Below are 24,946 nucleotides of genomic sequence, written 5' to 3' on the forward strand. Positions count from 1 at the left end.
GCGGTCTTTCCAAATACCAGTACTCACTCAAGACAATTGGGAAGAGGCAACAAGACTGTCTTATATCTAACAAAGATAGATTAATACAGTATAAAATCTTTCATCACCTGTATATCACACCATTAAGGTTGCATCAGATGGGCCGTACCCCAACAGATCTTTGCCTGAGATGCGGAGCAAGCCCTGCTAACTTTTTTCACATGATCTGGTCATGTCCCCATATCAATAAGTTCTGGTCAGCAGTGACTAATTATCTCTCAAATAAATTAGCCTTCCCTACCATGACTGCTCTGGAAACCTGTCTGATAGGAATCCTAGACAGCATAATTTCTCAAAATAGCTCCCGGCTATGCTACAGAATACTGTTGTTTTACGCAAATGCAATGCACTGGATGGCCCTACCCTGCCCACCATTACAGCCTGGAAGAATCTAGTGAACATTGTTGCACCCCTGTATAAACTTACATATGAGACTAGGGGCACACCTGATAAATTTGATAGAGTCTGGGGTGCTTGGTGTGACTTAGAGGGAAACTGAGGCATTCCACACCCATATACATTTCATGACTCCCGTTGTCTTCCCACCTTTTTTGCCACATCCTGAATACCTAATTCAGTTGGTTAACGGACCCAATATGCTGGAACTGCTGCCAGATTCATACTCTATATTGTTATGCCCATTTCTTTAACACCTCTACTAAACCTTAGAGATAGTTTACTATAACTGTATAGTTTGACCTGGAAAAGAAAGATTTTTACGTTGTAAGATGTGATATTGTATGCTGTTGTTTTGTATGACATTTAATAAAAAACACCTTTCAAAAAAAATATATTGATTTAGGTCCAATAATTATACTGTGGCATAGGATCTCTCATCCAGAAACCCATTATCCAGAAAGCTTCTCAAAGACTCCATTAAATCAAATAATTCAAAAATTTAAAACATATTTTTTCAATTTTGTGCAAAACAGGTACAATTGTAGGGTAGAAAAAGCTGAATTAACTACCAAATACTGATCCCAATATCTGTTACATGCAGGTGCTGTTAAGGAGGTTTTTTTAGATTATTTTGCTATTTAAATTGATCAGATAAGGAAACTAAATAACCGTATCTATGTTCTTTAGAGACTAATGTAGGGACCCATAGGGTTAATATGCCCCTATGGTTTAAACCATACCATTTCCTTCTTTATCCTGTTACTGGGCAAAGACCCATGTATCTAAGTCGCCATTTGCAGTCTGTGCCTTATTGGTTCATAGGTAGACCACTCCCTTTGCACTCTGATATAGTGTTAACCAAAAGGGGTGAATGATCCTCTTTGGCTGCATCTGCTGACTCGGATGGAAGTTCCACTGAGCCTGGGATCAACAGGACACCAGTAAAACCATCTACCCTAGAGTCTGCATTTAGCTCTAGTGAAGTCGGGGAACTGGGACCCCCGTGAATAAGGAATAGCTAGAATAGTAGAACATAGAGCAGTTTCTAGGAAAGTGAGACAGTGAGATCATATAGAAAGAGCCGTTTCTGGCTCCAACCAGGAGAGGTTAGCTGGATGTACTCTTCCCTACAGGCACTGTTGCCTTATTGCAAGAATCAGGTTAGTTCCTTTCCCTGATCCATTGTCGGCTGTTTGTGATCCTTAACTAAGTTATACATTCTGAGGACCTGAGATAGTTATCCAAACTACTCTCCAAAGTGGTGCCCGTGCTGTTTGTCTGTCTTTACCCTGTCCAGACTCTGTAGAGGTGGGATAAACCGGTGGAAATCCTTTCTTTCTAACTGCTATCTCCTCTGTGTGAGTGAGCCATAACCCTATGAACTAATTTTCTTGGACAATAAACAATTTAATTTCTGTTTCACTGCAAAGAATCGTCTTTATATTACTTTGCATACTGCCTAAGTTGTAATTGCACTACACCCCAAAACCCATCTGGTGTGTGGAGGAGTCCTTTGTATCCCATGCTCCAAAGGCAATCTACCTGGTATTGCCTGTTTTCACAGCCAAACAAACATATGAATAATAGGCATTAGTTGTATTTATATGTAAAAATTGCAAAAAAAACATACCCCCTTGGTAAGTATAATCTTAAATATGGGAGGCCTAGTACATTATGCCCAGGCCATGGAGGCACAGGGACTGTCCTGTTCATAGCCAGAACATTCCCTCCTAAGCACCAGGTCTCCCTGTACAGTACTTTTATCACCTCATCATGACTGGCTACAAAAATTCAAAACAATCTTAAAAATTTGGGTGGCTTAAATCATGCCTGTGCCATGGAGGTAACGGGTCTGTCCTGTGGACAGACACAAGTATACCCCTCCTAGGTACCAGGCACCCCTGGAATGTATCTGTATCACCTCATCACCCTATTCATTAAAATCTTAAATATTGGTGGTTTACATTATGCTCGGGCAACAGAGGCAAAAGTACTGTCCTGTAAAAAGGCAAAAACTGTACCTTCTAGGTACAAGACCCCCCACCTCCATGCGTGTTCACAAATATGGGCTAGCGGGTCACCTGCCCCTGCTTAAATTTTGCATAGCTCACAGCACTCTCTTCCAGATCACTGGTTAAATATCCCCCACATAGGGTTGCCACCCAGATGGTATCTGCCTAACCAGCAAAATTGCTAGTAAATTTGTAGGGGTACGGCAAACCTACCTATAATCCCTCCCTTCTCTGACTCTCTTCGCAGTAAATAAGCCCCTTTCATATAGAAGCCAGCCTCTGCCCCTCCCATTAATATGCAGATTATCTTTTTTCCTTAGTTATTATACTCTAAATCTGGGGTGAAATTTCCCATTATCTATTTTATTTAGTGATTCTACTGGCTCCTCTGTAGTTCATATGCTCAATATACATTTTCTGTAGTAAATAAAATTGGGACGTCTGGCATATGTTTTAGTAAAACACACGTAGCCAAAAAATTTTTACAGCACTGTGTGTGGCAGATTTTCATGTTTATACTCTCTACTTAAACAGAAAATTCAGGGACACGTTTAGAAAATCCAGCTAGAACCCAGAGTTGGGTGGTTTCTATATAAGACTTATGCAGTGAGGAGAGGACACTGGAACCTCAAGCACATTATATACTGAAAAGGCAGTATTGGAATCCTATGTACATTATACACTGAGCTCAGTGAGAGGCAGGGGGTACTGGTACAGATTATACAATAGGGCAGTGGGGGTGCCACCCTGAGCACATTATATAGTGAAAGCAGGGGACACACAAATCTAAAGCATAATATACAGAGAAAGAGAGAGAGAGAGGCAGTAGATACTGCCGATCAGTGCACATACACAGCAAGAGGCAGTGAGGGCTAACATCACAAGCACATTATATACAGTGAGGGACTGTGGGTACTGGCACCCATGAATACTATATACATTTAATGAGAGTGGGTACCAGAACCCAAAGCACATAGCTTACAGTGAGTGGCAGTGGCCTTCAACAGCACAATATATAAGCAGTAGACACTGGCACCCAAACACCCAACTCTCCCTACCAACATGTAATATTGCTTAAGCTGGAGGCCTGAAGCACAGGTCTAGCTTGTAGGAGGTTACGGATACAAGTGAATGCATTCATAAGGTTGGAAATATATTTCTTGTGCAGGTTAGAGAATATTTTTGCAGTTATATTAGCTCTCCAGAGCTACACCAGTAATTGGAACACTGCTAGGCCCACAAATAAATCAGTTATATAAATACTGTATATATGTATTGAGCTCATCTTCTGTTATTTATGGCCTCTACTGCACTCAATTTATCTTCGGTCTTTTCTTCTAGTTTTGCTCTTTCCTTCTGTTTTTCACTGCACTTGAAAAGAACTGTTCTTTTTACTTTTCATCCCATCCCAATATTTGCCTTTTATTTCCCTTTCTGCTATTATTTTTTGTCTCCCTCCTTAACGCGTTTTCTTTTCTGCTAGTCTATTTTCTTTTCCTTCCTTACCTTTATTTTATACCTCCTTTCTTTTTTTTTCTCCTCTCTAAACAACCTTTTCCATTTTTTTCCTGCCTCCTTCACGAGTCATCCAAAAGCTTTTTATTCCCCCACTTTCTCATGTTGCTTCTTCTGCCAAGCTCCTATTTTCCCCCCAACAGAGCAGTATTTAAAAAGGCAAGCAGAGAGCAGCACGGGTGGTTTGCCAACTTGAAATTATGATTATTCCTCAATCAGTGTTGCTGAACACTTCTTTCAGTTTTGCTGTGAGATCAAGCAGGTACTTGCTGTTTAGAATTTCCCAGGCAACTGCACAGCCAATAAGCTAGCAATTTTACAGCATAACCAAGTGAAGCAAAGCTACCGTTCTGCAATACTGAGGAGAGAAAATGTATAAATCCTTTTTATTCATGTGCCTCCCTCTCTTCTCCTGTTCCCTTCTTTTTATTCCGACACATTCCCTTTTCTTCTCTCTGCCCCACATTCATAAAGTCTGTCTTTAAATTAAACACTGCAATCTATTTGGCAGCCTCTCCTGTAAATATAGTTTGTTGTGTTGTTTCTACTGAAGTTGTGTGTGTCATTTATGGCTTAGCTTCAGTGCAGCATCGGTGGTTCAGCGGACGGCTTTAAATTCTTCTGTCAGATTTTTTCTGCGTGCCTTCAGTATGCACAATTAAGCAAGTAGAAGTAAAAGGAAACAAGTAAAACTATTGGCTCCTACTGTGTTGGGGGGGGGTCCGTTGTAGCAGGGTCCAATTGGGCATAATCGGTGCAATTGGACTAAGGTTTGCCCTGGGTATGGAGATCGAAATTACAACATGATGCCTTATCCAGAAAACCCCAGGTACTGAGCATTCTGGATATAGAATAGAATATATATATATAGGTCCCATACCTATAAACTCCTAAAAGGGAAGGGAACCACCGACTGAGCCAGGCTTGAACCAGTGCCCTCTGGATATTGCTATTCTTTATAGGTCCCTTGCTCTACCACTGAGCTCCAAAGGCATCACTGGTTGTAACTGTCTCAGACAGGCTTCTAACTATGACCTATTTGCATATTTACTAGCAGCTTCCCTGCTTCTTTATGCACTTTGCCAATAAATTGGTTTTCAACAAATGTAGCACCTAGTTATTAAATACAGGCTTTTTTTTGCTTGATGGCCACCAAACCTCCCCCCCCCCCAACAAACAAATTTCTACCTCATCATGAATGGCAAAAAGAAGAACACAAATCAACTGCCTCCATACCAACATGCAGAGTACTGACATATTAATTAGGCACTGCTCCCTTTTAATAAGTTACAACCTGTTAGGTAGAGGATATGAGGCTACACCTTTACCGCTGTGCTGGAACCATTATACAATTACACAGGGTCAGACAGCACAGTAAAGAGTCAAGGAATTACCAATAGTGTCAGCAAGTATACATTTTAACTACACTGTATACAGAAAATATAAAAGGCAGCAAAAGCAACTGAAGTGCTAATTATTGGTGATTTTAGTACAGTATAGGGCCTGTTATTCAGAATGCTCGGGACCTGGGGTTTTCCGGATAAGGGATCGTTCTATAATTTGGATCTCCATAACTTAAGTCTATTAAAATCATTTAAATATTGAATAAACCCATTAGGATTGTTTTGCCGCCAATAAGGATTAATTATATCTTAGTTGGGATCAAGTATGAGGTACTGTTTTATAATTACAGAGAAAAAGGAAATTATTTTTAAAAATTAAAATTATTTGCTTATAATGGAATCTATGAGAGATAGCCTATCCATAATTTGGAACCTTCTGGATAATGGGTTTCCGGATAAGGGATCCTATACCTGTAGTTAGACACTGATCTATTAATAGGTAATTAAAAGGGGTAGTTCTCCTTAAAGCTTACATTCAGTATCTTATATAATGGTCAGTTCTTAGAAACTTTTTAATTAGTCTTCATTTTTTATTTGTAACAGTTCTTAAAGTTATTCACCTTCTTTTTCTGTCATTTTTCAGCTTTCAAACAAGGCTAAGTAACCCAAATATTGCTCTGTGAGGGTTCAATATTATTGTTACTTTTGATTCACTATGTTTCTATACAGGCCTCTCCTATTCAATTTCTAGACTCTCATTCACAGCAGTGCTTGGTTGCTAGGGTGAGTTGGACCCTAGGAACCAGACAGCTGCTAAAATTCCAAACTGAAGAACTGCTAAACAATAAGCTAAATAATTTAAAAAACAAAAAAAATGAAGACCAATTACAAATTCTTTCAGAACGTCACATTGTGAACATGTATTTTTAATATACAAAATAAAATATACCTATGTCAGGATTCTGATTGTGGTCCTGAGGGGCAGCAGTCAGTGTCTCTTCATCACTACTGATGGTTGTCTCTTCAGTTCTACTTGGACTGCCTAGACCACCACCCTGGAGCTTGTGGTCTTCGTTTGCAGACTGCTGAGACATATTTGACAGAGAGGAGAACAAGCTCACCGAACACTGAGATTCTTGGCTCAGAGAAGGGAAAACAGCCTTGCATAACATTTCCCGTGAATTGTATTTGCCACTATTGCTGCTGCCACTGAAATCTGGCAAGTTCCTCCGCTGAGCATTGCCTGGATTCTTAGAATTTTTCTGATCTGTGGCACCAGAGGATACGCACTTTGACTTTTGACAAAACAGACCCTGAGAACCAAGCAAGTCATCACCACTTGACCCTTCCTCTGATGATTGCACCTTTGGTATGCATTTTTTTTCCCCAGTTAACCCAACTGATCTATGGACAGACGAGGGGAGAAAACTCTCAGGATGTGCTGCATTTTTGCCTTCATCATGAACAGTTGTATCACCAAGGCTTGAGTTTCCTTCAGCGTTATCCATGGAGTGCAACAATCCATCAGGAGTGGCAGAATTGACATCACAAATGAAGTTGGTATTGATATTAAAATGTGCTGGGGATTTATCTGTCACTGAACTTTGGCTACCATTAGCGGATGCGTTTATATATTCTCCATCAATGTTGGGCCTTGTAGGACAATGGTTGATTACTTGTTTATATATGCTACCAGTGCCCCCGTGGATGGGGCTGTTTAAATCAGCTGGCTGGCCAATAGTATTTGAAGAATGACTCATATTTATTATGGGGCTTTTGGCACGATTATCTGTTGGTTTACTGTTCTCTCTCCTACTTCTGCACATTTTGCCATGTTTTGATTTAGCTTGTTGCTTCCTTTTCTTGTGCCAGGGTAATGAGCTGCTTTTTTTAGGCTCACTACTAGGACTACTTTCGTTCGTCAATGCACTGCTTTGTTCTTTTGCTGAACCTAATGAGGACACATCCCTGTATTCAACATCATAGGAAGCTTTGACCTGTAGGATATCTGAGGATAGAGTGACTTCTGCTACAGCTTCTGCTGCCCTGGAGTCTAATATGAAGGATGTCCGCTTAGAAGTTTTAAACATTTTAACAATTTGTTGGGTTTCCAGTTCAGATTCTTCGGTTTCCTTGTCATTTGGTTGGACATCACTCTCTGTAACACAGAGCAAGGTGTCACAATCTCCATCATTACAATGGACTTTATCATGATTCCGGGTACTGCCTTTTCTCATGGGAACCCCTTCCTCTGATCCGTCATTCATTGAGGTGTCAGTATCATCTGAAGTAAAAGGCAGACAAAACATGTCTTTCTTTTTCATTTGAGAGGGAACTGTATCAGACATTGGATTTTTTTCCTTCACCTTAAATTTTGAACTCTGAATACCATTCTGCTGTTGATTCGCATTCTTAATTTTAGGCTCAAAACCTGCATTAGAAATTGCTTTTTCCAACAGTCCTGGCAACATCTGAAGCCTTCTGCTCCTCCTTACCTGGTTAATTACATTTTTGGGATCATCAATACTTTGAGAACTTACTAAAAGTAGATCCAAGTGCCCACAAGAACTTTGCAGTAAGCGTGTTTCAGGTTCTGAAGCTACAGACTGGACTGCCCATGTACAGCATTTTTTTTTTTGGCTTCTTTCACAAGACAATTTTTTTTGCTCTTCTCTGGTTTCAAGTGCATTTGCCAAAGACTCTACACAGCGTTTTTTTGGAGTGTTTCCATCTACTGTATATGTGCAATGAACCAACTCAGACTGATCCGCATCAGCTAATTCAGAGCAAGCCTTTGATTGGGCATCTTGCTCTACATCTGCCTCAGATATACAGTCATCGGGATAAATGTTAATGCTTCCATTTGTAATAGCTAGGTTTTCAGGATTTAGACCATGGGCAATTTTCCTTTTGCACATTAACTGATCCATTCTCAATGTCTTATTTTCTGTACCAGTCCCAAAAGAACTATCACGATGGACCTCAACAACGCAGGTTATATTATTAGGAGGCAAAGATTTTTGCTGTCTCTTATAGACTTTGCAGAATATTTTGTCCTTAACGCCGACTGCTTGTTTGTCAAAAACACTGCCTGATGTACCCTGCTCTGCATGTTTATGGAGTACAGGCATCAAGTCATTTGAGGAACAAGACCCTTTCTCAGAGGGCTCTTTATTTTGCAAAGGGAAGACACTGAAGGAAGAATCTTCCTCTGCTAACAAAGTGCTTGACTCCTCATTTGTTTTTAGCAACCACTCATTGACCCTTTCTGTACTCCGTCTCATTAGTTTAGCAACTTTGCATAAAGGGTCAATATTCTGAGGGTTAGAGTCATCATACTGGTTATCAAAGTCAGTTTCTATGGTTTCCTCTTCATCAAAATTGGTCTCCAGATTTGGTACAAAAGGAACATTGCCACAATGCTGATTTCTTTGATGCACTCTGTCTGCGATATCTTGCTTGAACCTGCAAAGATGCTCATTAAGGTACTGCTCTGCTTCTCTTGCATAAATGTTAGAATTAGCAGCGGTGTTGACGTTGGTTTCTGCTGATGTTTCAGTAATGCACCCAGGACCATCAGACCCCGGTAAATTGCTTCCTGTCCTTTCAGCGGTTTCAGAAAATTCACATTCAGCTAAAAAAGAAAATGTAATGCATGGATGCTGTTAAAAGAAGATATTTTAACTCCAGAGTTACATACAAACTAAAAACATGGAAGACAAGATGGAAAAGTCAGACAATATAAGCAGTGTTACGATTTTTAACCGTTTGCTTGTTAAGCATGTAGGTCCTACATGCGGACATGCAAAGGCTTTAAATAATAACATAATATGTACTATGTGGATTTGAATTTCACCACTCTGACACAATAAAAAACAGGGGTCTATGCAATCACCCCTGGCACCCAATTGTCCAAAACTCAAGTAACTTGCATTTGTAGGTACAGCACACAAAGGGAGCCCTGTAATTTACACCTTCTAAAAACAATCATTCTATGGATCCATTAAAACGGTGAGCCCTGTACTTTGCACCTACTACAGCAAAGCAGACAACTAGTAGTTTAGAAGGCTGTAAAGTATCATAGTAAAATAGTGTTTCAGAAATTCCAGTGTTTCTGAGGGAAAAATACTGCTTTAAAGAGGTTTGCTTCAAGTAATAAAGAGCCCAACATTTTTTTTAAAGAAGAAGATAAGTGAGGAATTATCTTATAACACAAACTAACACTAGCTGAAAAACTATATTATAGACCAGCAACCAAATGTTTTATGCCAGAGACAACCCCAAAATTAAAGGTAGTAAATGAGTACCCTGGTTGTTGATAGGCATACACCAGAGGACTTAGTGCATGGTCTCCAGTGTTCTATGGAAAGAAGATCCCATTTCTATCAGTGTTTCTATCAGTGTCTCAGTCTGGTTGCACGAGAATCAAGGTCCTTTGCTCACACTTTCATTTATGCTGTTGGTTTAAAAGTTAAACTGATAGTGAAGTGAAACCCAAGTTGCAACTTATTTCTCTTTTGGTTTCCAAACACACACCATCCACTGTGTGATAATTACTTCCAAGACAAAAATGTAGAAAACACAGGACACAACAGTACTGTAAATAAGTCTGCAATTCACCTTTTATTGGTGCATATCACAACATGTTTCGGAAGCTAGTCCTTTTTTCAAGTGATAACATGCCATATTACAGCCATCCTTAAATAACCACCTTATCGCTTGTGCCCGCCCCCTTAATTAGCCACTTAGTGTTCTACACCAGTGCTGTCCAACTTCTGTGGTACCGAGGGCCGGAATTTTTCCGGCCTACATAGTGGAGGGCCGATAATGGAAGATACTTTTGACCACTCCCCCTTTTTAAACCACACCACACAGGGGAGGCAGAGTATGGCACACACAGGCAGCATAGGGCAGGCAGAGTATGGCGCACACAGGCAGCATAGGACAGGCAGAGTATGACATACACAGGCAGGGTAGGGCAGACAGAGTATGGCACACACAGGCAGGGTAGGGCAGGTAGAGTATGGCACACACAGGCAGGGTAGGGCAGGCAGAGTATGGTAAACACAGGCAGCATAGGGCAGGCAGAGTATGGAACACACAGGCAGCATACAGTGACACAATGCTGGCACTGCTCCTACAGTCTGCACAATAACTATTTATTAAAAAACTTTTTAATTGCAGTACCATCTCAGTATATGTTCTTTTTATAGTGTGCAGGGTTTATTTGTGGGTTACTACTGCTCCTACAGGTGTGAGGAGGTGAACAATGTGGGTGCTTACAGTCTGAGCCTGAGGTGTGAACACTGCAGAGGGTGAACAATGTAGGGATTGAAAGGTGTGAACAACACAGGGGATTACATTTTTAAACAATACAGGGGGTTTACAGCCTGAATGTGAGGTGTCAACCATGCAGGGGGCCAGTTAATCTCAGTACTGATACCATTTAAAATTTACACAAAGGTAAGCCATGAAAACAGCCATACAGGTGGGGGGCCACACAGAGGGGGGTGGGCGCCAGTTGGACAGCACTGTTCTACAACATCAGGCTTACATAGCCCAGTATGCGAGTCGATGAATATGTTAAGAAAAAGTTCTGTTCACCACTAGAAGAAAAGTAATGAAAAAATATGTCACTTCCGCTGTCACTGCTAATAAAGGCCAAGGTTCATAGCATAACGGGTAATGTTCCTCTGGAAGAACTCCCAAACCCACACAGATCTGCATGAACTGGTTCACAAAAGGCTGCTAGCTAGCCCAACAGATTGCCGTTACCAAAATTAAATCAAAATTATGATTTACAACCAGGTGATGATTTTACCACACTATTTATGGTCGGTTTCAATGATCCCCTTTATACAGTAAAATGTATACAAAACAGAAAGTAAGCAAGGTGTAGAACTGGCTATAAAACAAAGGTTCAATCAAACTTTTGGAAGTTCAGATGGTGTTTATGCAAAACACATAAGCAAACATCAAATGGATCTTCTCTCCCTTTAATCAGCAGGGGCTTATAAATCTTTGACACTAGAGCTACTAAATAAAAGGCAAGCAGTAACATGGATTTAATGTTTAGCTGCACATTAATGCATATTGTTACTAGGGGACTGAGGATTTCAAAAGCACTAAAAGATTTTATTACTCGCTCGCCTACACAGCAATAGGGGATTTGGTGCGCAAGTGGCATGGGAATGGTAGGTTAAACCCAATAATCCCACTTAAATACTAACCTATTAAAATAAGACAAAGACCAATTAATTCAAGGTAGAGAAAGGCCACAGCCCTTTATTAGCTCATTTGATAAAATTATTAATCAATTCTTTAAACCAAACCACAAAGAATTAATGGCAACCTATAACCATGTTATAGCCACCGTATTGTATATCCTCAGCCTTGTTTTAACCTAGCCAAGAGTATTTAAATTACATCAACATTCCCTCCACAGCCATGACATGACAATCTCTCTTAGCTTGCCAAAACATACTTCTCAGACTGTAAGCTCTAAGCCAATAACCCATCAGCAACGCCAATGCTGGTATTCATTGGTTGAACATGCCAACCTGTTACCTAGGCTTCCAGAAAGTTGCATAGTCCCTAACCCCTTTGGTAGCCATCCTTCCCATGTCCGTAAGAAGTTTGGGGCTTCATGTTCTTTAAGAATCCAGTGACATCATTCCAGTCAAGGAAAAATGTCTTGGGACAATCAAGAAATTTGTTCTTGTAAAAAGTAGATCTCAGTCCTCTTTGCAAATAGATGACCGCTGTATATAGCATGTACGTTAGTGTACAGCCTATACCAACAACAGAGTTTTATAGTAGAGGAGTCAGCCAATCTTATAATTAAACTGTCTTACCTTGGTCTGATCCCACCATTGCTTCCATATCTGGATTCAGCGTGTCTTCTTTCTCACAGAGTGGAGAGCGGTCATTTCTTGCAAATAAACCAAAAGATATTGCTGACAGATTACCATTATGTTAGCAATGTATCATGATAACAGCTTGTTGCCATGATACAGAAACAAATTAAATCTAAGTTACTGGGAAATATTAGCTGGACAGACTAATATTCTTACCTTAACAGAACCCCAAAACACATTAAATTCTAATACCAATCACATGTGGTTTTGTATCCTATCGCTATCGAATTGCAATGAGGTGAACCAGAGAAAGACTTAGATTCCCACTGAACACCTCAACATAATCTTATTCTTCCTTATCCTTGATGAGAAATGATGTTGATGTATTGTGGATTACAGCAGGAAATCTCAATCAGTAGGGCCAACATGGACATTACTGAAAAACAGCAATTTAGCTGGTAAAGGGTATGGATTAATGAATTAATAAGGAAAGAGAAAAAGTGTTTTTACAGTGAGGGCAGTACGTTTGTAAAATTCCCTTCCTGAAGCAACTGTGTACTGGGACATTACATAGTTTTGTCTAGTAAGTGAGACAATACATGGTTAACTAATTGACACTTTAGGGTGATGGCCTAAGATTATGCCAAGATTAATTTGCAGACGACTAATCTCCCCTTGGGCCATCACCCTAAACTACTAAATTGACCCATGGAATGGGTCACACTATCTGGGGCCAGGGTTTTTTTCTCTTTCTAAAGCAAACTGGAAAAAGTTTTAGATTTATTTCACGTTCCGTCGGCTACAAGTTAGGCATGAGTTATATTGAGGACATGTTGAATTTGGGTTGGCATATGGATTACCAGTGGAAAATTGACATTCTTGCAGAAAATATTGAAAGATATTAAGCCATAAAAAACACTCAAAAGGTATGTCCCAATAACAGACTGCATATTTTTGTCGGAAAACAACATTTTATACTATATCAAAAAGAGGGATCATCAATGGCCAGTCAAAATGAGCCAAAGCAAATGGGACACAGCCCCAAGATTAAAAGGGCAAGACAAACAGCAAAGTCCAAAAATATCCCAAACCTCACACAAAAGTTTAAAAAAAAAAATCACATTTTATGTAATCATCATTATTAAAAACATACAAAAGTTTTCTAAAAGTCATGAAAAACTCTGTCAATGAATGTGTAAAAACTTTTTGATGGTAGAGAGTGGTGTCTCTCTTTAAATAATAATGATTTTAATGATGGCTGGGGTTACTTTGTGCTTAAATATGTGCTTTAGAATCCATGGGATCACAATTGCCTATGACTAAGTACCAGTAGGGTACGAAACGCGTAAGGCAGCATTTTGGGGGGTTTGTATGTTTTTAATAATGATTTTTGAATAAAATGTGATTTTTTTTAACTTGTGGTTTGTGATACTTTTGGACTTTGCTGGAAAAAAACATTTGTCATTAATAATTTACTCTTTGCTTACCCTGAGCCACTTTCATTATTTAATAAATGACATTCAGAAGAATCGGGCACTATAAAAACAAACAAAACAACAAATAAGGATCTGCCAAAAATGACAACAGATACATTATGCAGCTAATGATAATTAAGAACAAAGCCAAGGCTAGAATGGAAACATTTGGTTGCTTAAAAACCTGGTATACAACCAAACAGAACCTCCTGTAGGCGGCTAATATACATAAGGGCTACCAACTATCACATCTCATATATGGCACCCCTGGAACTTTTTTTATGCTTGTGTTGCTTCCCACCTCTTTTTACATTTGAAAGGTAAAGAAGGTTTGGGGACCTCTGAGGCACAGTGATTTTTTCTAGAAGTGCCCTGTGAAATCTTTACCTACAGCTGGGAGAACGAAGAATGTCAGCAGACACTCTCACTAGTGAACAATAAATGCAGCATTTCCCAGGTGGCACTATATACTGCTAGCTTAGCAGTGATGCATGCAAGCAAATACCTAATTGAGCTATTGGATAATGCAGTTAATCTTTGTGGGACTTCCCCCATCAGCAATAAAAATGTTGGGTTTGGTTTCCATGCCTGAGCCCAGCTGGCATGTGAGCAGCAAATGGTCTGTTAAGGGCAATTGACCTGCCTACCTAATGCTCTAATTAAGTGTGTTTTGCCTGAAAACATTGTGCATGAAACAGTAGCACTGGAAACAATAGCTTTACTTTTTCTAAACAAATAGGTAGCTTCTGTTTTTGTTCAATATTTTCCAGTAATGCGATTTTTATTTCAGTCTTCCCTGAAATAGATTTACAAATACATACATATAAGGTATGGGGGTCTGTTATGCAGAAACCCATTATTCAGAAAACTCAGTCTACAGGAGATGGCCTTCCTGTAATTTAATTATAATCAAATAACTCATATTTTTTTTAAAAGTGTTTTCCCTTTTCTCTGCAATAACAAAACAGTACCTTGTACTTGATCCCAGCTAAGATATAATTTATCCATACTGGAGGCAAAATGATCCTATTGTGCTTAATTAATATTTAACAGATTATTTAGTAGCCTTAAGGTATGGTCCAGATTACAGAAAGACAGGGGGATCCAGAAAAACCCAGGTCCCAAACATTCTGCATAACCTGTCCCATACCTGTATGATATATATAGATATACATTATAAACATTTATTTGGTTATAAGCAGTAAAGACACACAATAAGTGTTCTTCTTGGCACTAAATGCAGGTGTGGATGTGGCAGAACTCCATTGCTAATTAAAGTGTAATAAAAGTATAACTGAAAAACTGAAGTGTGACCAATCTGGCCTATAATGCCTAAAAAATATAAAATTAAATTTGATTATTTCAGATTTTCAGGGCCACATATAATTAGCAATTGTAACTAAAAGCCCTTCCAAAGTTTCAAGTTTATGATCATGCATTTTTTGATCACTAAGCAGTAGCTTTCTAGTCCCATAACAGTGTCCATTTCTCTAAATTTAATCTTTTTTTCACATACTTGCAGCATCTATAAGCGTATAGCTGTGCGTACGAGAATCTGCAGCTTACCACAATTAACGAAAATGGGTGAGGCCTCTTTCCTATGCTTCTTCTGTCTGCAAGAAGTCAGTCTCGTAACTAGTTTAGCAAATTGTGCCTCGGGTTTGGATTCCTGCAAAAGTATGTTTAATTACAAAAGATCAAACTATTCGTTTTCCATGTTGAAAGGATATGCAGTGTGTTTTATGCTTTGTTGCCACTGCTTATATTGGTATCCATATTGAAGTATTGAATCAGTATTTATTTTATAGTGTAATGTGTAGGTCTATTGGGCCATATACAAAGATGTACATTTATAAAGCAAACATTAATATTGTACTGTATCAAAAATATCTGCAAAATCCAACAAGATCTATTGAAACGCCACTGTCCAGCTTCCTGATGACTTCATCATATAAATCAAGCTATACCATGCTGATTGCTACTTATGACATGTTCCAGGACATAACCTTAAGTATGAAAAAAACATTTTTCCACTAGAGGTTAATGTAACAGGCCTTTACAGTAGACTGACTTTGTAGGTACATCATAATTTAAAGCCTGTACAGGGCACTGTACTGGCTTTAAATTGTGGTAAGTAACTGTTCCTGAAGTTACTAAGGCTACTCTCACACAGGGCAGTTTCTCAGGCTGATTATAAGCCCCTTCACAACAATCTCTGGTGTCTGCAAGAGCATGAGCATGCATTTTCAAGCTGAAATCCACTCCATGTGTCTGCACCCAGGCACTGACTGTCTACATCAGAGAATGAATTGGAGAAGAGGGGCTGTTTCTCGGCCTGCTGAGAAACTGGCTTGTGTGACAGTAGCATAATCGCCCTGATCAAATTTTTAATTGATAATTAAATTCAAATGGTTAAACACAGCCAGGCTTGACAGTCTGTCCTGTGAAATCTTGAAGTTTTTTCTTAAAGGTGTTCAGTTTAATATTTGTATTACACACAATGTCTTGTAACTTAATGAATGCGGGATACAGTTTTATGATTGTCCAGAGGTATACAGCATAAAAACCCTCCTCAATTACCAGTAAAGTTCCAGTTACTTCAAATGTTTTACTTTTCAAGATCCCTTTTTTACGGTTTCTGTAACCTTTGCAATGCACTACGGGCTGATCTTCTTTAATCAACACATCCTTGATTGTGGACTCAAACCCACTGACTGTGTTTTCTTGACTTGGAAAAACTATGAGAAAACAGAACTCTGTGTATAAGCATACAGTGCCCATAAACCATTACATACTTTTAAAGCATGCACAAGTGCTTGTTGTCACATTTATAAGTAACACTTGTCATACATGAATAAACATTTTCTGCTCACCCAATAGCCCCTAAACCAACACCCAGGTGCAGCACTCAATAGAGATACTTTGAAACCAAGGAGCACAAACAAACTGGTAAACTTATCATGCACAGATACATACATTTGCATCCAGAGTCAAGCTCAAAGGCTTTTATTATCTTTAGTAGCCCTTCAACCAGCAGTTTGAATCTGTGGCTCTCCTGAAGACTCCTGCAAGAAATGGACACACTAAGCTTTTAAACAAGTTTGAATTATTATTATGATTATTACTAATTCTAAGTGATAGAATGTTATTAACCATCATCATATATTTATATAACAAACAAAGATTCTTGAATTAAACAGCATGATAAAATGAGAAGTGTTTACAACCTGGCCATGCATGCTAAATAAGTTTATAACAGGTATGGATGTTTTCATTAAAAAAAAAAAACTTGGCTTACATGTTGTTTATGTGTGGGTGATAGGTCCCCTTTAACAAACATTACCGATTCCATGCAAAGCAAATGCCACCAATTCTGATTTTTTTTTTTTTTTAACTAATACACATTAGCCACTTCTTATTGGCTGAAGCACAAACATTTCATATACATGGAAACAGGGAGGGTTATGGGGAGAAAATGTAATTCTGAATTTAAAAGACTAAGATATGAGCTGCTACGTAAAAGCAGTTCTGGATGCAGAATGAATGAGCACTCTCTCTCTGCCTTATGCGAACAACATGCTTACAGTGGATATAAAAAGTGTACACACCCCTGATAAAATGTCAGGTTCCTGTGCTGTACAAAAATGAGACAAAGATAAAATATTTTCAGGCTTTTGTCTTGCCACTCTACCCCATAGCCCAGACATATGAAGAGTATGGGAGATTGTTGTCACATGTACCACACAGCCAGTACTTGCCAGATATTCCTGCAGCTCCTTTAATGTTGCTGTAGGCCTCTTGGTAGCCTCCCTGACCAGTTTTCTTCTTGTCTTTTCATCAATTTTGGAGGGATGTCCAGTTCTTGGTAATGTCACTGTTGTGCCATATTTTCTCCACTTGATGATGACTGTCTTCACTGTGTTCCATGGTTTGGGGTTAATCAGATGCACTTTAAATGATGGAAGGTGTATGCTGACTCCTATTTAACATGATTTTGAATGTGATTGCTTAATTCTGAAAACAGCTACAACCCCAGTTAGAAGACGGTGTGCACACTTATGCAACCACATTATTTTAGTTTTTTTGTTTTCTTTCCTCCACCTAAAAGTTTGTTTTTCAATTGAGTGGTACAGTTTATAGGTCACATTAAAGGTGGAAAAAGTTCTGAAATGATTTATCTTTGTCTCATTTTTGTACAGCACAGGAACCTGACATTTTATCAGGGCTGTGTAGACTTTTTATATCCACTGTATATATTTGGCTGACCCTCAAAACTCTCTTCAGGCTTTAATCTGAGTACTAACTCTGGTCTAAAAGTGAACTATGGCAAGTCCCTTGTTTTTCCCCATAGACAATCTCCAAAAAAATATTTTCTGCACTATCACACTGTTGAATACTGTTTCAGAATTTAGGTACTTAGCGATACAAATCCATAAGGATTTGAAACTATATGAACAGCTTAACATCTCCCCTGTTCTAGCTCGGTTACAGGAGAACACTGGTGTGGAAAAACCTTCCCCTGTCAGTCCCAGACAAAGTCAAACTGTTAAAAATGGTTTTTCTCAGGGTGTGAATGTGAGCACACGCAGCCGTTAGAGCTTCGCCATCAAACCCTGCCGATATCCTGAATATCCCACACAAACTACCCCACAACGGAGCTGGAGTCTGGGAGCCACTAACTCAGAGGGAACTGATGGGGCACCATAAAGCGCATAAACGAGCCTCAGAGGCAGCAGTCTGACTGGAGAACTTCCACTGGGATGCGAATCAAAATGGTGCTGGGTCAGTACAGGCCGCAAACAAGCCCAACCAGCCACCAAATACTGCTAAAAATACCCCAGCTTCACAAACAAACGTACCAGCCCTGCACAATGTTATGGCAGAAATTAGGGTAGCGAACGGCTACTGTACAGCACTCATTAATACCAAAACGGAGGAAATAAAAATAGATCCCTCCATTATAAAACACGACCTACAAAAACTACGAGAGGACAACCGTAGTAGAATCCTGGGTAAGCAACCTGGAAGACTCCTGCAGAAACCTACCAACTCAATATAGGGATGTCCAGAAACTAGTGGCAGACTGCCAACGTAAAAATGATGACCTAGAAAACCAATGAGACACAGCAACCTACGGTTTGTGGGCTTCCCGGAACAAGCAGAGGGCAATGCCCCAGAAACATTTCATTGAGCTGTGGCTAAAGGAAACCTTTGGAGCTGCACAACTCTCCATGTTCGCAATTGAGCGGGCACACAGAGTCCGTACCAGGCAGTCCCCACCAGGTGAATGCACGCGATCGTGATAAAATACTCTGACTGGCCAGGACACAAGGTCCCCTTCATTTCCAACCAACCACAATATCCATATTTGCGGATTACTCAATGGAAGTCCAGAGACAACAGGCCGGCTTCAGGTCAAACTCTAAAGTTGGGAACTGGGTGGAAGAGGAGAGGGGTTATAACCAGAGGAAGTTTAGTACAAGTGATACGCCTTTGCACAAATGTTGGTATGTGTATGCTCAATGGTATCTAAAGATTTTTAACAATACTCTAATAATGTATACAATGTCCACTCTCAATTACCCTCCAATTCCCAAGTCATGGCAATCAGGTTTACAAGCTGGAATGTGAGAGGCCCAATTAAGCGTAGACTGGTTTTAGAGTTCCTCAAACGTCACTCAATAGCCTTCCTACAGGAGACCCATCTAACGTGCTCTAAGATTCTTGCCCTTAGATGCCCATGAATAGGGTGGGCCTATCATGCTCCCTACTCCTCGCATTCATCTGGGGTATCTATTCTAATTGGTAAATCTGTGCCCTTCAGTTTCAGGAACCTGAAGTCTGACCCTAAAGGCAGATACATCTTCCTGCTTGGCTACTTTTACACCAGCGAGGTTCTCCTAATTAACATCTATATCCCTCCCCAATTTGACATAGAGGTACTAAACACCCTAATGGATTTCCTGACAGAATACCCCAGAGCTTTAGTACTGATAGCCGGGGACTTCAATGAAGTACTACCCCCGGAACTGATAGGTTCTGGAAACATTCCACCAAGCCTCCACCCAATACCATCCCACTGTCCAGATTCATGACCTCCTTAGCTCTGATAGACCCCTGGAGAACAGCCCACCCTGATCTACGTCAATACTCATGCTTCACCCCAGCTTGCTCAGCCCTATCTAGAACAGACACGGCCTTTATCAACACCCCCACGATACCCTATGTGGTTGAAACCCTTTACCTTCCCAGAGGGATCTCTGATCATGCTCCACTACAGCTTAAAAGAGAACTTCCTCATAAGATAAAAAGCCCCACCTTTCCATAAACCCAATCTGGCTGAACATCCTTGACAATTTTAAAACTGTGGAAAGCACTACTAAGGACTTTGTGGAACTAAATAAAAGGGCAGAGGTTACCCTATCCTTCTGGGATTTCTGAGAACCTAAAACAGAAGAAAAAAAGAAGCACCGCAAAATAACTACTTACTAGCCCTAAAACAAAAAAGCACTGAACAAGCACTAAGACTTTACAAAGACAAATATATATGAAGACAGGGTGAGGGCTGGAAAGATGCTTGCCCAAGTGGCTAAAGCACACACTACCCCTCCCCCAGTCCCTGCCCTAAAAGACCACCAGGGTACCCTCCATACAGAGCCCTAAGCAGTAAAAGAAATGTTGGTCTCATCTTACACAGATCTATATGGTACCAAACTAACAGCCTCCGATTCAGAAATCAAATTATTCCTCAATCCCCTATCTCTACCAGTGCTACTCCAGGAGTATAAAGACTATCTAGACTCTGAATTCACCGAAGCAGAAATCCAAGACACTATAAACTTCCCCCTGGGTAAGGCTTCAGGAGCAGATGGCATCAGAATAGAAATATATAATTCATTTAATATATTCATAATATAATAATATAATATATTAATACCTCTGCATTTTCGCTGTCTAGGGGCACATTGCCTTAGCGATAGAACCCTTTGCTTAGGCGGTCAGACTTTACCATCAGATCAGGGGTTTTGAGCACTTTATGCTGATGACACCTTAGTGTACCTGTGGGACAGGTTTCTCACTCAAATTGTTGATTGACCTTACCCAGCTATCTGGTACAATCTCTGGTCTGCAATCTAGCACCACCAAACCAACACCTGGACGAATCACTTCTGTCATGTCCACTGCAGAGAGCTACAAAATGTATCTATTTGGGAATGCAGATAGCCCTTCCAATCTCACAATTCTATAATCTCAATATTGAAATTCTCATCCAATGGATACAAAACAAATTTAAAGCTTGGGAAGCGCTACCATGGGACCAGCTGGGAAAATCCAACTGATTAAAATGTTTATATTACCAAAGTTACTATATGCCCTGGTACCCACTCAAAAGAAAAAAAACTCTGCTCTATAGAAGCTATTATACAAACCACTATACGCTGACCCGGGAGCAGAGAGCAAGGGAGTTGTGGGAGGTGGATCTGGGAATTGGATGACCAATGGGAATGGGTTCTGAATACACCAAAATTAGTATTATACTCCTATTGGCACAGTCTACTCCAACTATATATGATTCAGAGCCTATTACACAGTTCAGAAACTTCATGCTATGAAAATGTTAACTTCGCCCATGTGTTTAAAGGACATGTCAACCCCCCAACCAAAAATTTTAGCAGTGAAAAGCCTCACAGCACTCTTTAATTACCTGCCACTCCAGTCCCTCAAAAGCAAACAGTGAAGCTGCAGCGATCCCTTGATGTTTCTCTCACTGCACAGCTCAGCAACTCCCTCTGCCCCCTCACTTCAGAATTCTGCTTGTCTGCCTGGTGTGGTGCACATGCGCACTGCCAATCCGTTTAATGAGCGTGCATGTTCTGCAGGGCAACTGATATTTGTCGTTGGAGTTTTTTAATAAAGCTTGTTCAAAAAAATAAATCCAGGCAGTTCAGGTAGGAGGGGCTATGCGCGAATGCGAATTTGGAACATATACCGAGCACTCGATCACGTCACCCGGCAAAATGACCGCTGGGCAACACACGCGAAACAGCGAAAAAAAGGTGGGGTGGGGGTAAGGCACCCTTCGCATTAGACCTGATATTAAAGTTAGCATTGACATCTCCTTTAAAGGTGCGGATTAGAAGTGGCCACACTACTGCACACTCTGTGGAGCTGCCCAATCCTGGCAGGAGATCACAGGGTGGCTCACAATTGCTAATTATGGCTGGGGCACGGGGGACACCAGAAACTGTTTGCTGGTCCTTAACCTGAACAATACTTTGGACAAACACACAAAACTGTTCATCCTTAAAGTCATGTTTCAAGCCAGGAGACTACTAACTCTCCACTGGAAAGACCGTACACCCCCTAAGTCCAAGAATGGAGAAAAGCTATAGACGACATGGACGCACTAAAAATAATTATTTTGGACAAAAAAGGCCAGGTATTAATGTATATGCAAATTTGGCAACACTGGACGGACGGTTTTGGTTCAACTGCTGCCCCTACCCCACCCCCCAGGACACTCACCACCAGCAATAGGTGCCCAATGATCAACTTAGACATCTCCTGCCAATGTCACTCCCAGTTGTGCATGTAGGCATGACCTGCGCCTTCAATACTACTTTTTAACCTTTTTTAAGGAACTATATTCTATTATAAGGGGTTTTATATGGTCAGGTGAAATACCCAGAATGTCCCTCCAGATGCGACAAGCGTCATTAACTGATGGTGGGTTGGCACTGCACAAAACTTTGAAAGATCCTTCCTTGCCAGTCAGTTGGTCTGTGTGCACTGGTGAACAATCCCGAGGTTAAACAACCGTGCATTAGTATTAGAGGCCGTCATTGTGGGAAACCTAGAGGCCCTAGCTAAACCACCCTATAGGGGCATCTCTTAAAAAATAAAACAGTAGTGGAGGGCACTAAAAATAGAACAAATTAACCCGTTTGGTCAAAATGGACCCCCATATGGGGCAATAAATACCTTTCACACTTGTATTCAGTGCCTGAGGTTGTTAGGTGGGCAGCTGCGGGAGTTAAAACACTGGGGGGCTGATTTACTTACCCACGAACGGGTCGAATGGAGTCCGATTGAGTTTTTTTCATAATGATTGGTATTTTGCGATTTTTTGGTATGTTTTGCGATTTTTTCGGATTCTTTACAAATTTTTCGTTACCAATACGATTTTTGCGTAAAAACGCAAGTTTTCGTATCCATTACGAAAGTTGCGTAAAAAGTTGCGCATTTTTCGTAGCGTTGCGCATTTTTCGTAGCGTTAAGTTTTAACGCTACGAAAAATGCGCAACTTTTCGCGTAAGTTTTAACGCTACGAAAAATGCGCAACTTTTCGCGTAAGTTTTAACGCTACGAAAAATGAGCAACTTTTTACGCAACTTTCGTAATGGATACGAAAAACTCGCGTTTTTACGCAAAAATCGTATTGGTAACGAAAAATTCGTAAAGAATCCGAAAAAATCGCAAAACATACGAAAAAGTCGCAAAATGTTCGTTTTCAAGTCGGAACTTTTCCAATTCGGGTCGGATTCATGGGTTAGTAAATCAGCCCCTGGGAGTCATTACCATGGGGGGGAATGTAAACAATTGAATGCACTTCAAGCCAAATTCAAACACCCAGCGAACATTTTATTTCAATATTTACAACTAAAACATGCTTTCCCCATAAGGCTACTAGTAATTACTGAAATGTAGTTCTCGGACTTTCCATATTCCCCCAGCTCACTCTTTTCCTTCTTTCTTTTCTCTTCCTTCTCTCGGCTCCTCTTGATTTTCCCTTGTTTTCCTTAAAGGCATACCTCCCAACATTTTGAAAATGGAAAGAGGGACAACAATAAATGCTCAACGCAGCAATTTTTGACCATGCCTATTTTGCAACCACACCCCCATTTGACTACATTTGGCAGGTTATTTAAAGTTTGAACGCATTTCTGGGGGTTTTTGGGGTCCTGTTTTATGTGTTATTACAGTTTTGCTGAAAAAGGTAAAAGTACCCTGCAAGTCTCAGTTCCCCTAAGAGACCTGTATAGCTTATTAGTTACAATTGTATCTCAGTGCAGGTGTGGCTTTTTACGTTTCTGGGCTCTCTGCCAAAAGCCCACTAATTTAATTAAAAGTGAGAAACAATGTTTCTAAGTGCAAGAGACGCTAAGATTTCTGGGCCCTCAGTCAAAAGCTACTTTTAATTACATTTGTATCTTTTTTAGCTTCAGTGCAGGAGATCAAAGGGAAATGAGTGACTTTTCAGTAAGAATCCAGGACTGCAGGTTGAGCTGTCAAAAGAGGGACTGTCCCGCGAAAATCGGGACAGTTGGGAGGTATGTTAAAGGGACTGTTCCCTTAGGCTGATGCCACACGCGGTGTAGGGCTGATTTTTTCGGCAAGGAGAAAAACGCTTGCCGAAAAATCAGCCCTACACCTGCTACTTGTGCCTGCACCCAAATGAATGGAATACGCTCGGGTGCAGGCACATGTAGCCGATATACGCAGGAAAACACGAGAGAATGCAAAGTCTCGCGTTTTCATGCGTATATCGGCTACATGTGCCTGCACCGAGCGTATCTCATTCATTCGGGTGCAGGCACAAGTAGGAGGCGTAGGGCTGAATTCTCGGCAAGCGTTTATCCGGTTGCCGAAAATTTCAGCCCTACGCCTCGTGTGACATTAGCCTTATGTTGTTTAAATTTAAAAATGCAAAATAAAAAAAAAAATCTATTTTTGTTTTTGTAATTAGAAGGACAGCTGGCTTATCCCTCTAGAAATCTGTATAATAAAAGACAAACTAACGGAAATGTAGAGAGTTGGGAGGATTTTGATGGGAGAAGCTTAAAAGCCTGCCTCTTTTTCACCAAACTGCCCATAGGCGGATTTTCAATAAGGCTAGGGGAGGCTAAGCCTCACTCTGTTTCTGCACTGTCCTGGAAATCTTCTCCTGTTCCTGCAAGCTCCGGTTCTGCTGCAATCAGCTGTGCTCCAATTGGATCTTTCTTCTTGTGGATTCTTCAATCAGAGCAGAGCTTTCTTGACAGACCGTAGAACTGACCAATCAAGGCACAGATGCAGACAGAGCTCGGGGAGATATTACAAACTGAAGGCAGTGCAGAAATGAAGACTGACAAGAACCTCACAAACTAAGAACTTTTGCTGCAGATTTCATCCTATTCCCACAGGTACTATACAGTTCTAAAGGCTGAATCACTAGCCAAAATTAAATTGTTTTTTTGTCACCTGACATCTATAATATCCCTATCACATATCTTAACAGATGGATGGTAAGTTAACACTTTCCCCCT

General features: G+C 40.3%; 1 protein-coding gene across 2 annotated transcripts in view; it reads right to left on the reverse strand.

Annotated features, from left to right (window-relative positions):
• brca1 (breast cancer 1) overlaps positions 1 to 24,946 on the reverse strand; it is a 70,560-nt gene that overhangs the window by 39,048 nt on the left and 6,566 nt on the right. For both annotated transcript variants that reach the window (XM_012952508.3, NM_001114491.1), the window contains 6 exon segments: positions 16,617 to 16,705; positions 16,221 to 16,378; positions 15,207 to 15,309; positions 13,653 to 13,701; positions 12,163 to 12,239; positions 6,258 to 8,942 (listed from right to left, as the gene is read on the reverse strand). In XM_012952508.3, the coding sequence (XP_012807962.2) occupies positions 6,258 to 8,942; positions 12,163 to 12,239; positions 13,653 to 13,701; positions 15,207 to 15,309; positions 16,221 to 16,378; positions 16,617 to 16,705 (3,161 nt within the window).

This window comes from Xenopus tropicalis, chromosome 10 (genome assembly GCF_000004195.4).
Source record: "Xenopus tropicalis strain Nigerian chromosome 10, UCB_Xtro_10.0, whole genome shotgun sequence".
Classification (NCBI taxonomy): domain Eukaryota; kingdom Metazoa; phylum Chordata; class Amphibia; order Anura; family Pipidae; genus Xenopus; species Xenopus tropicalis.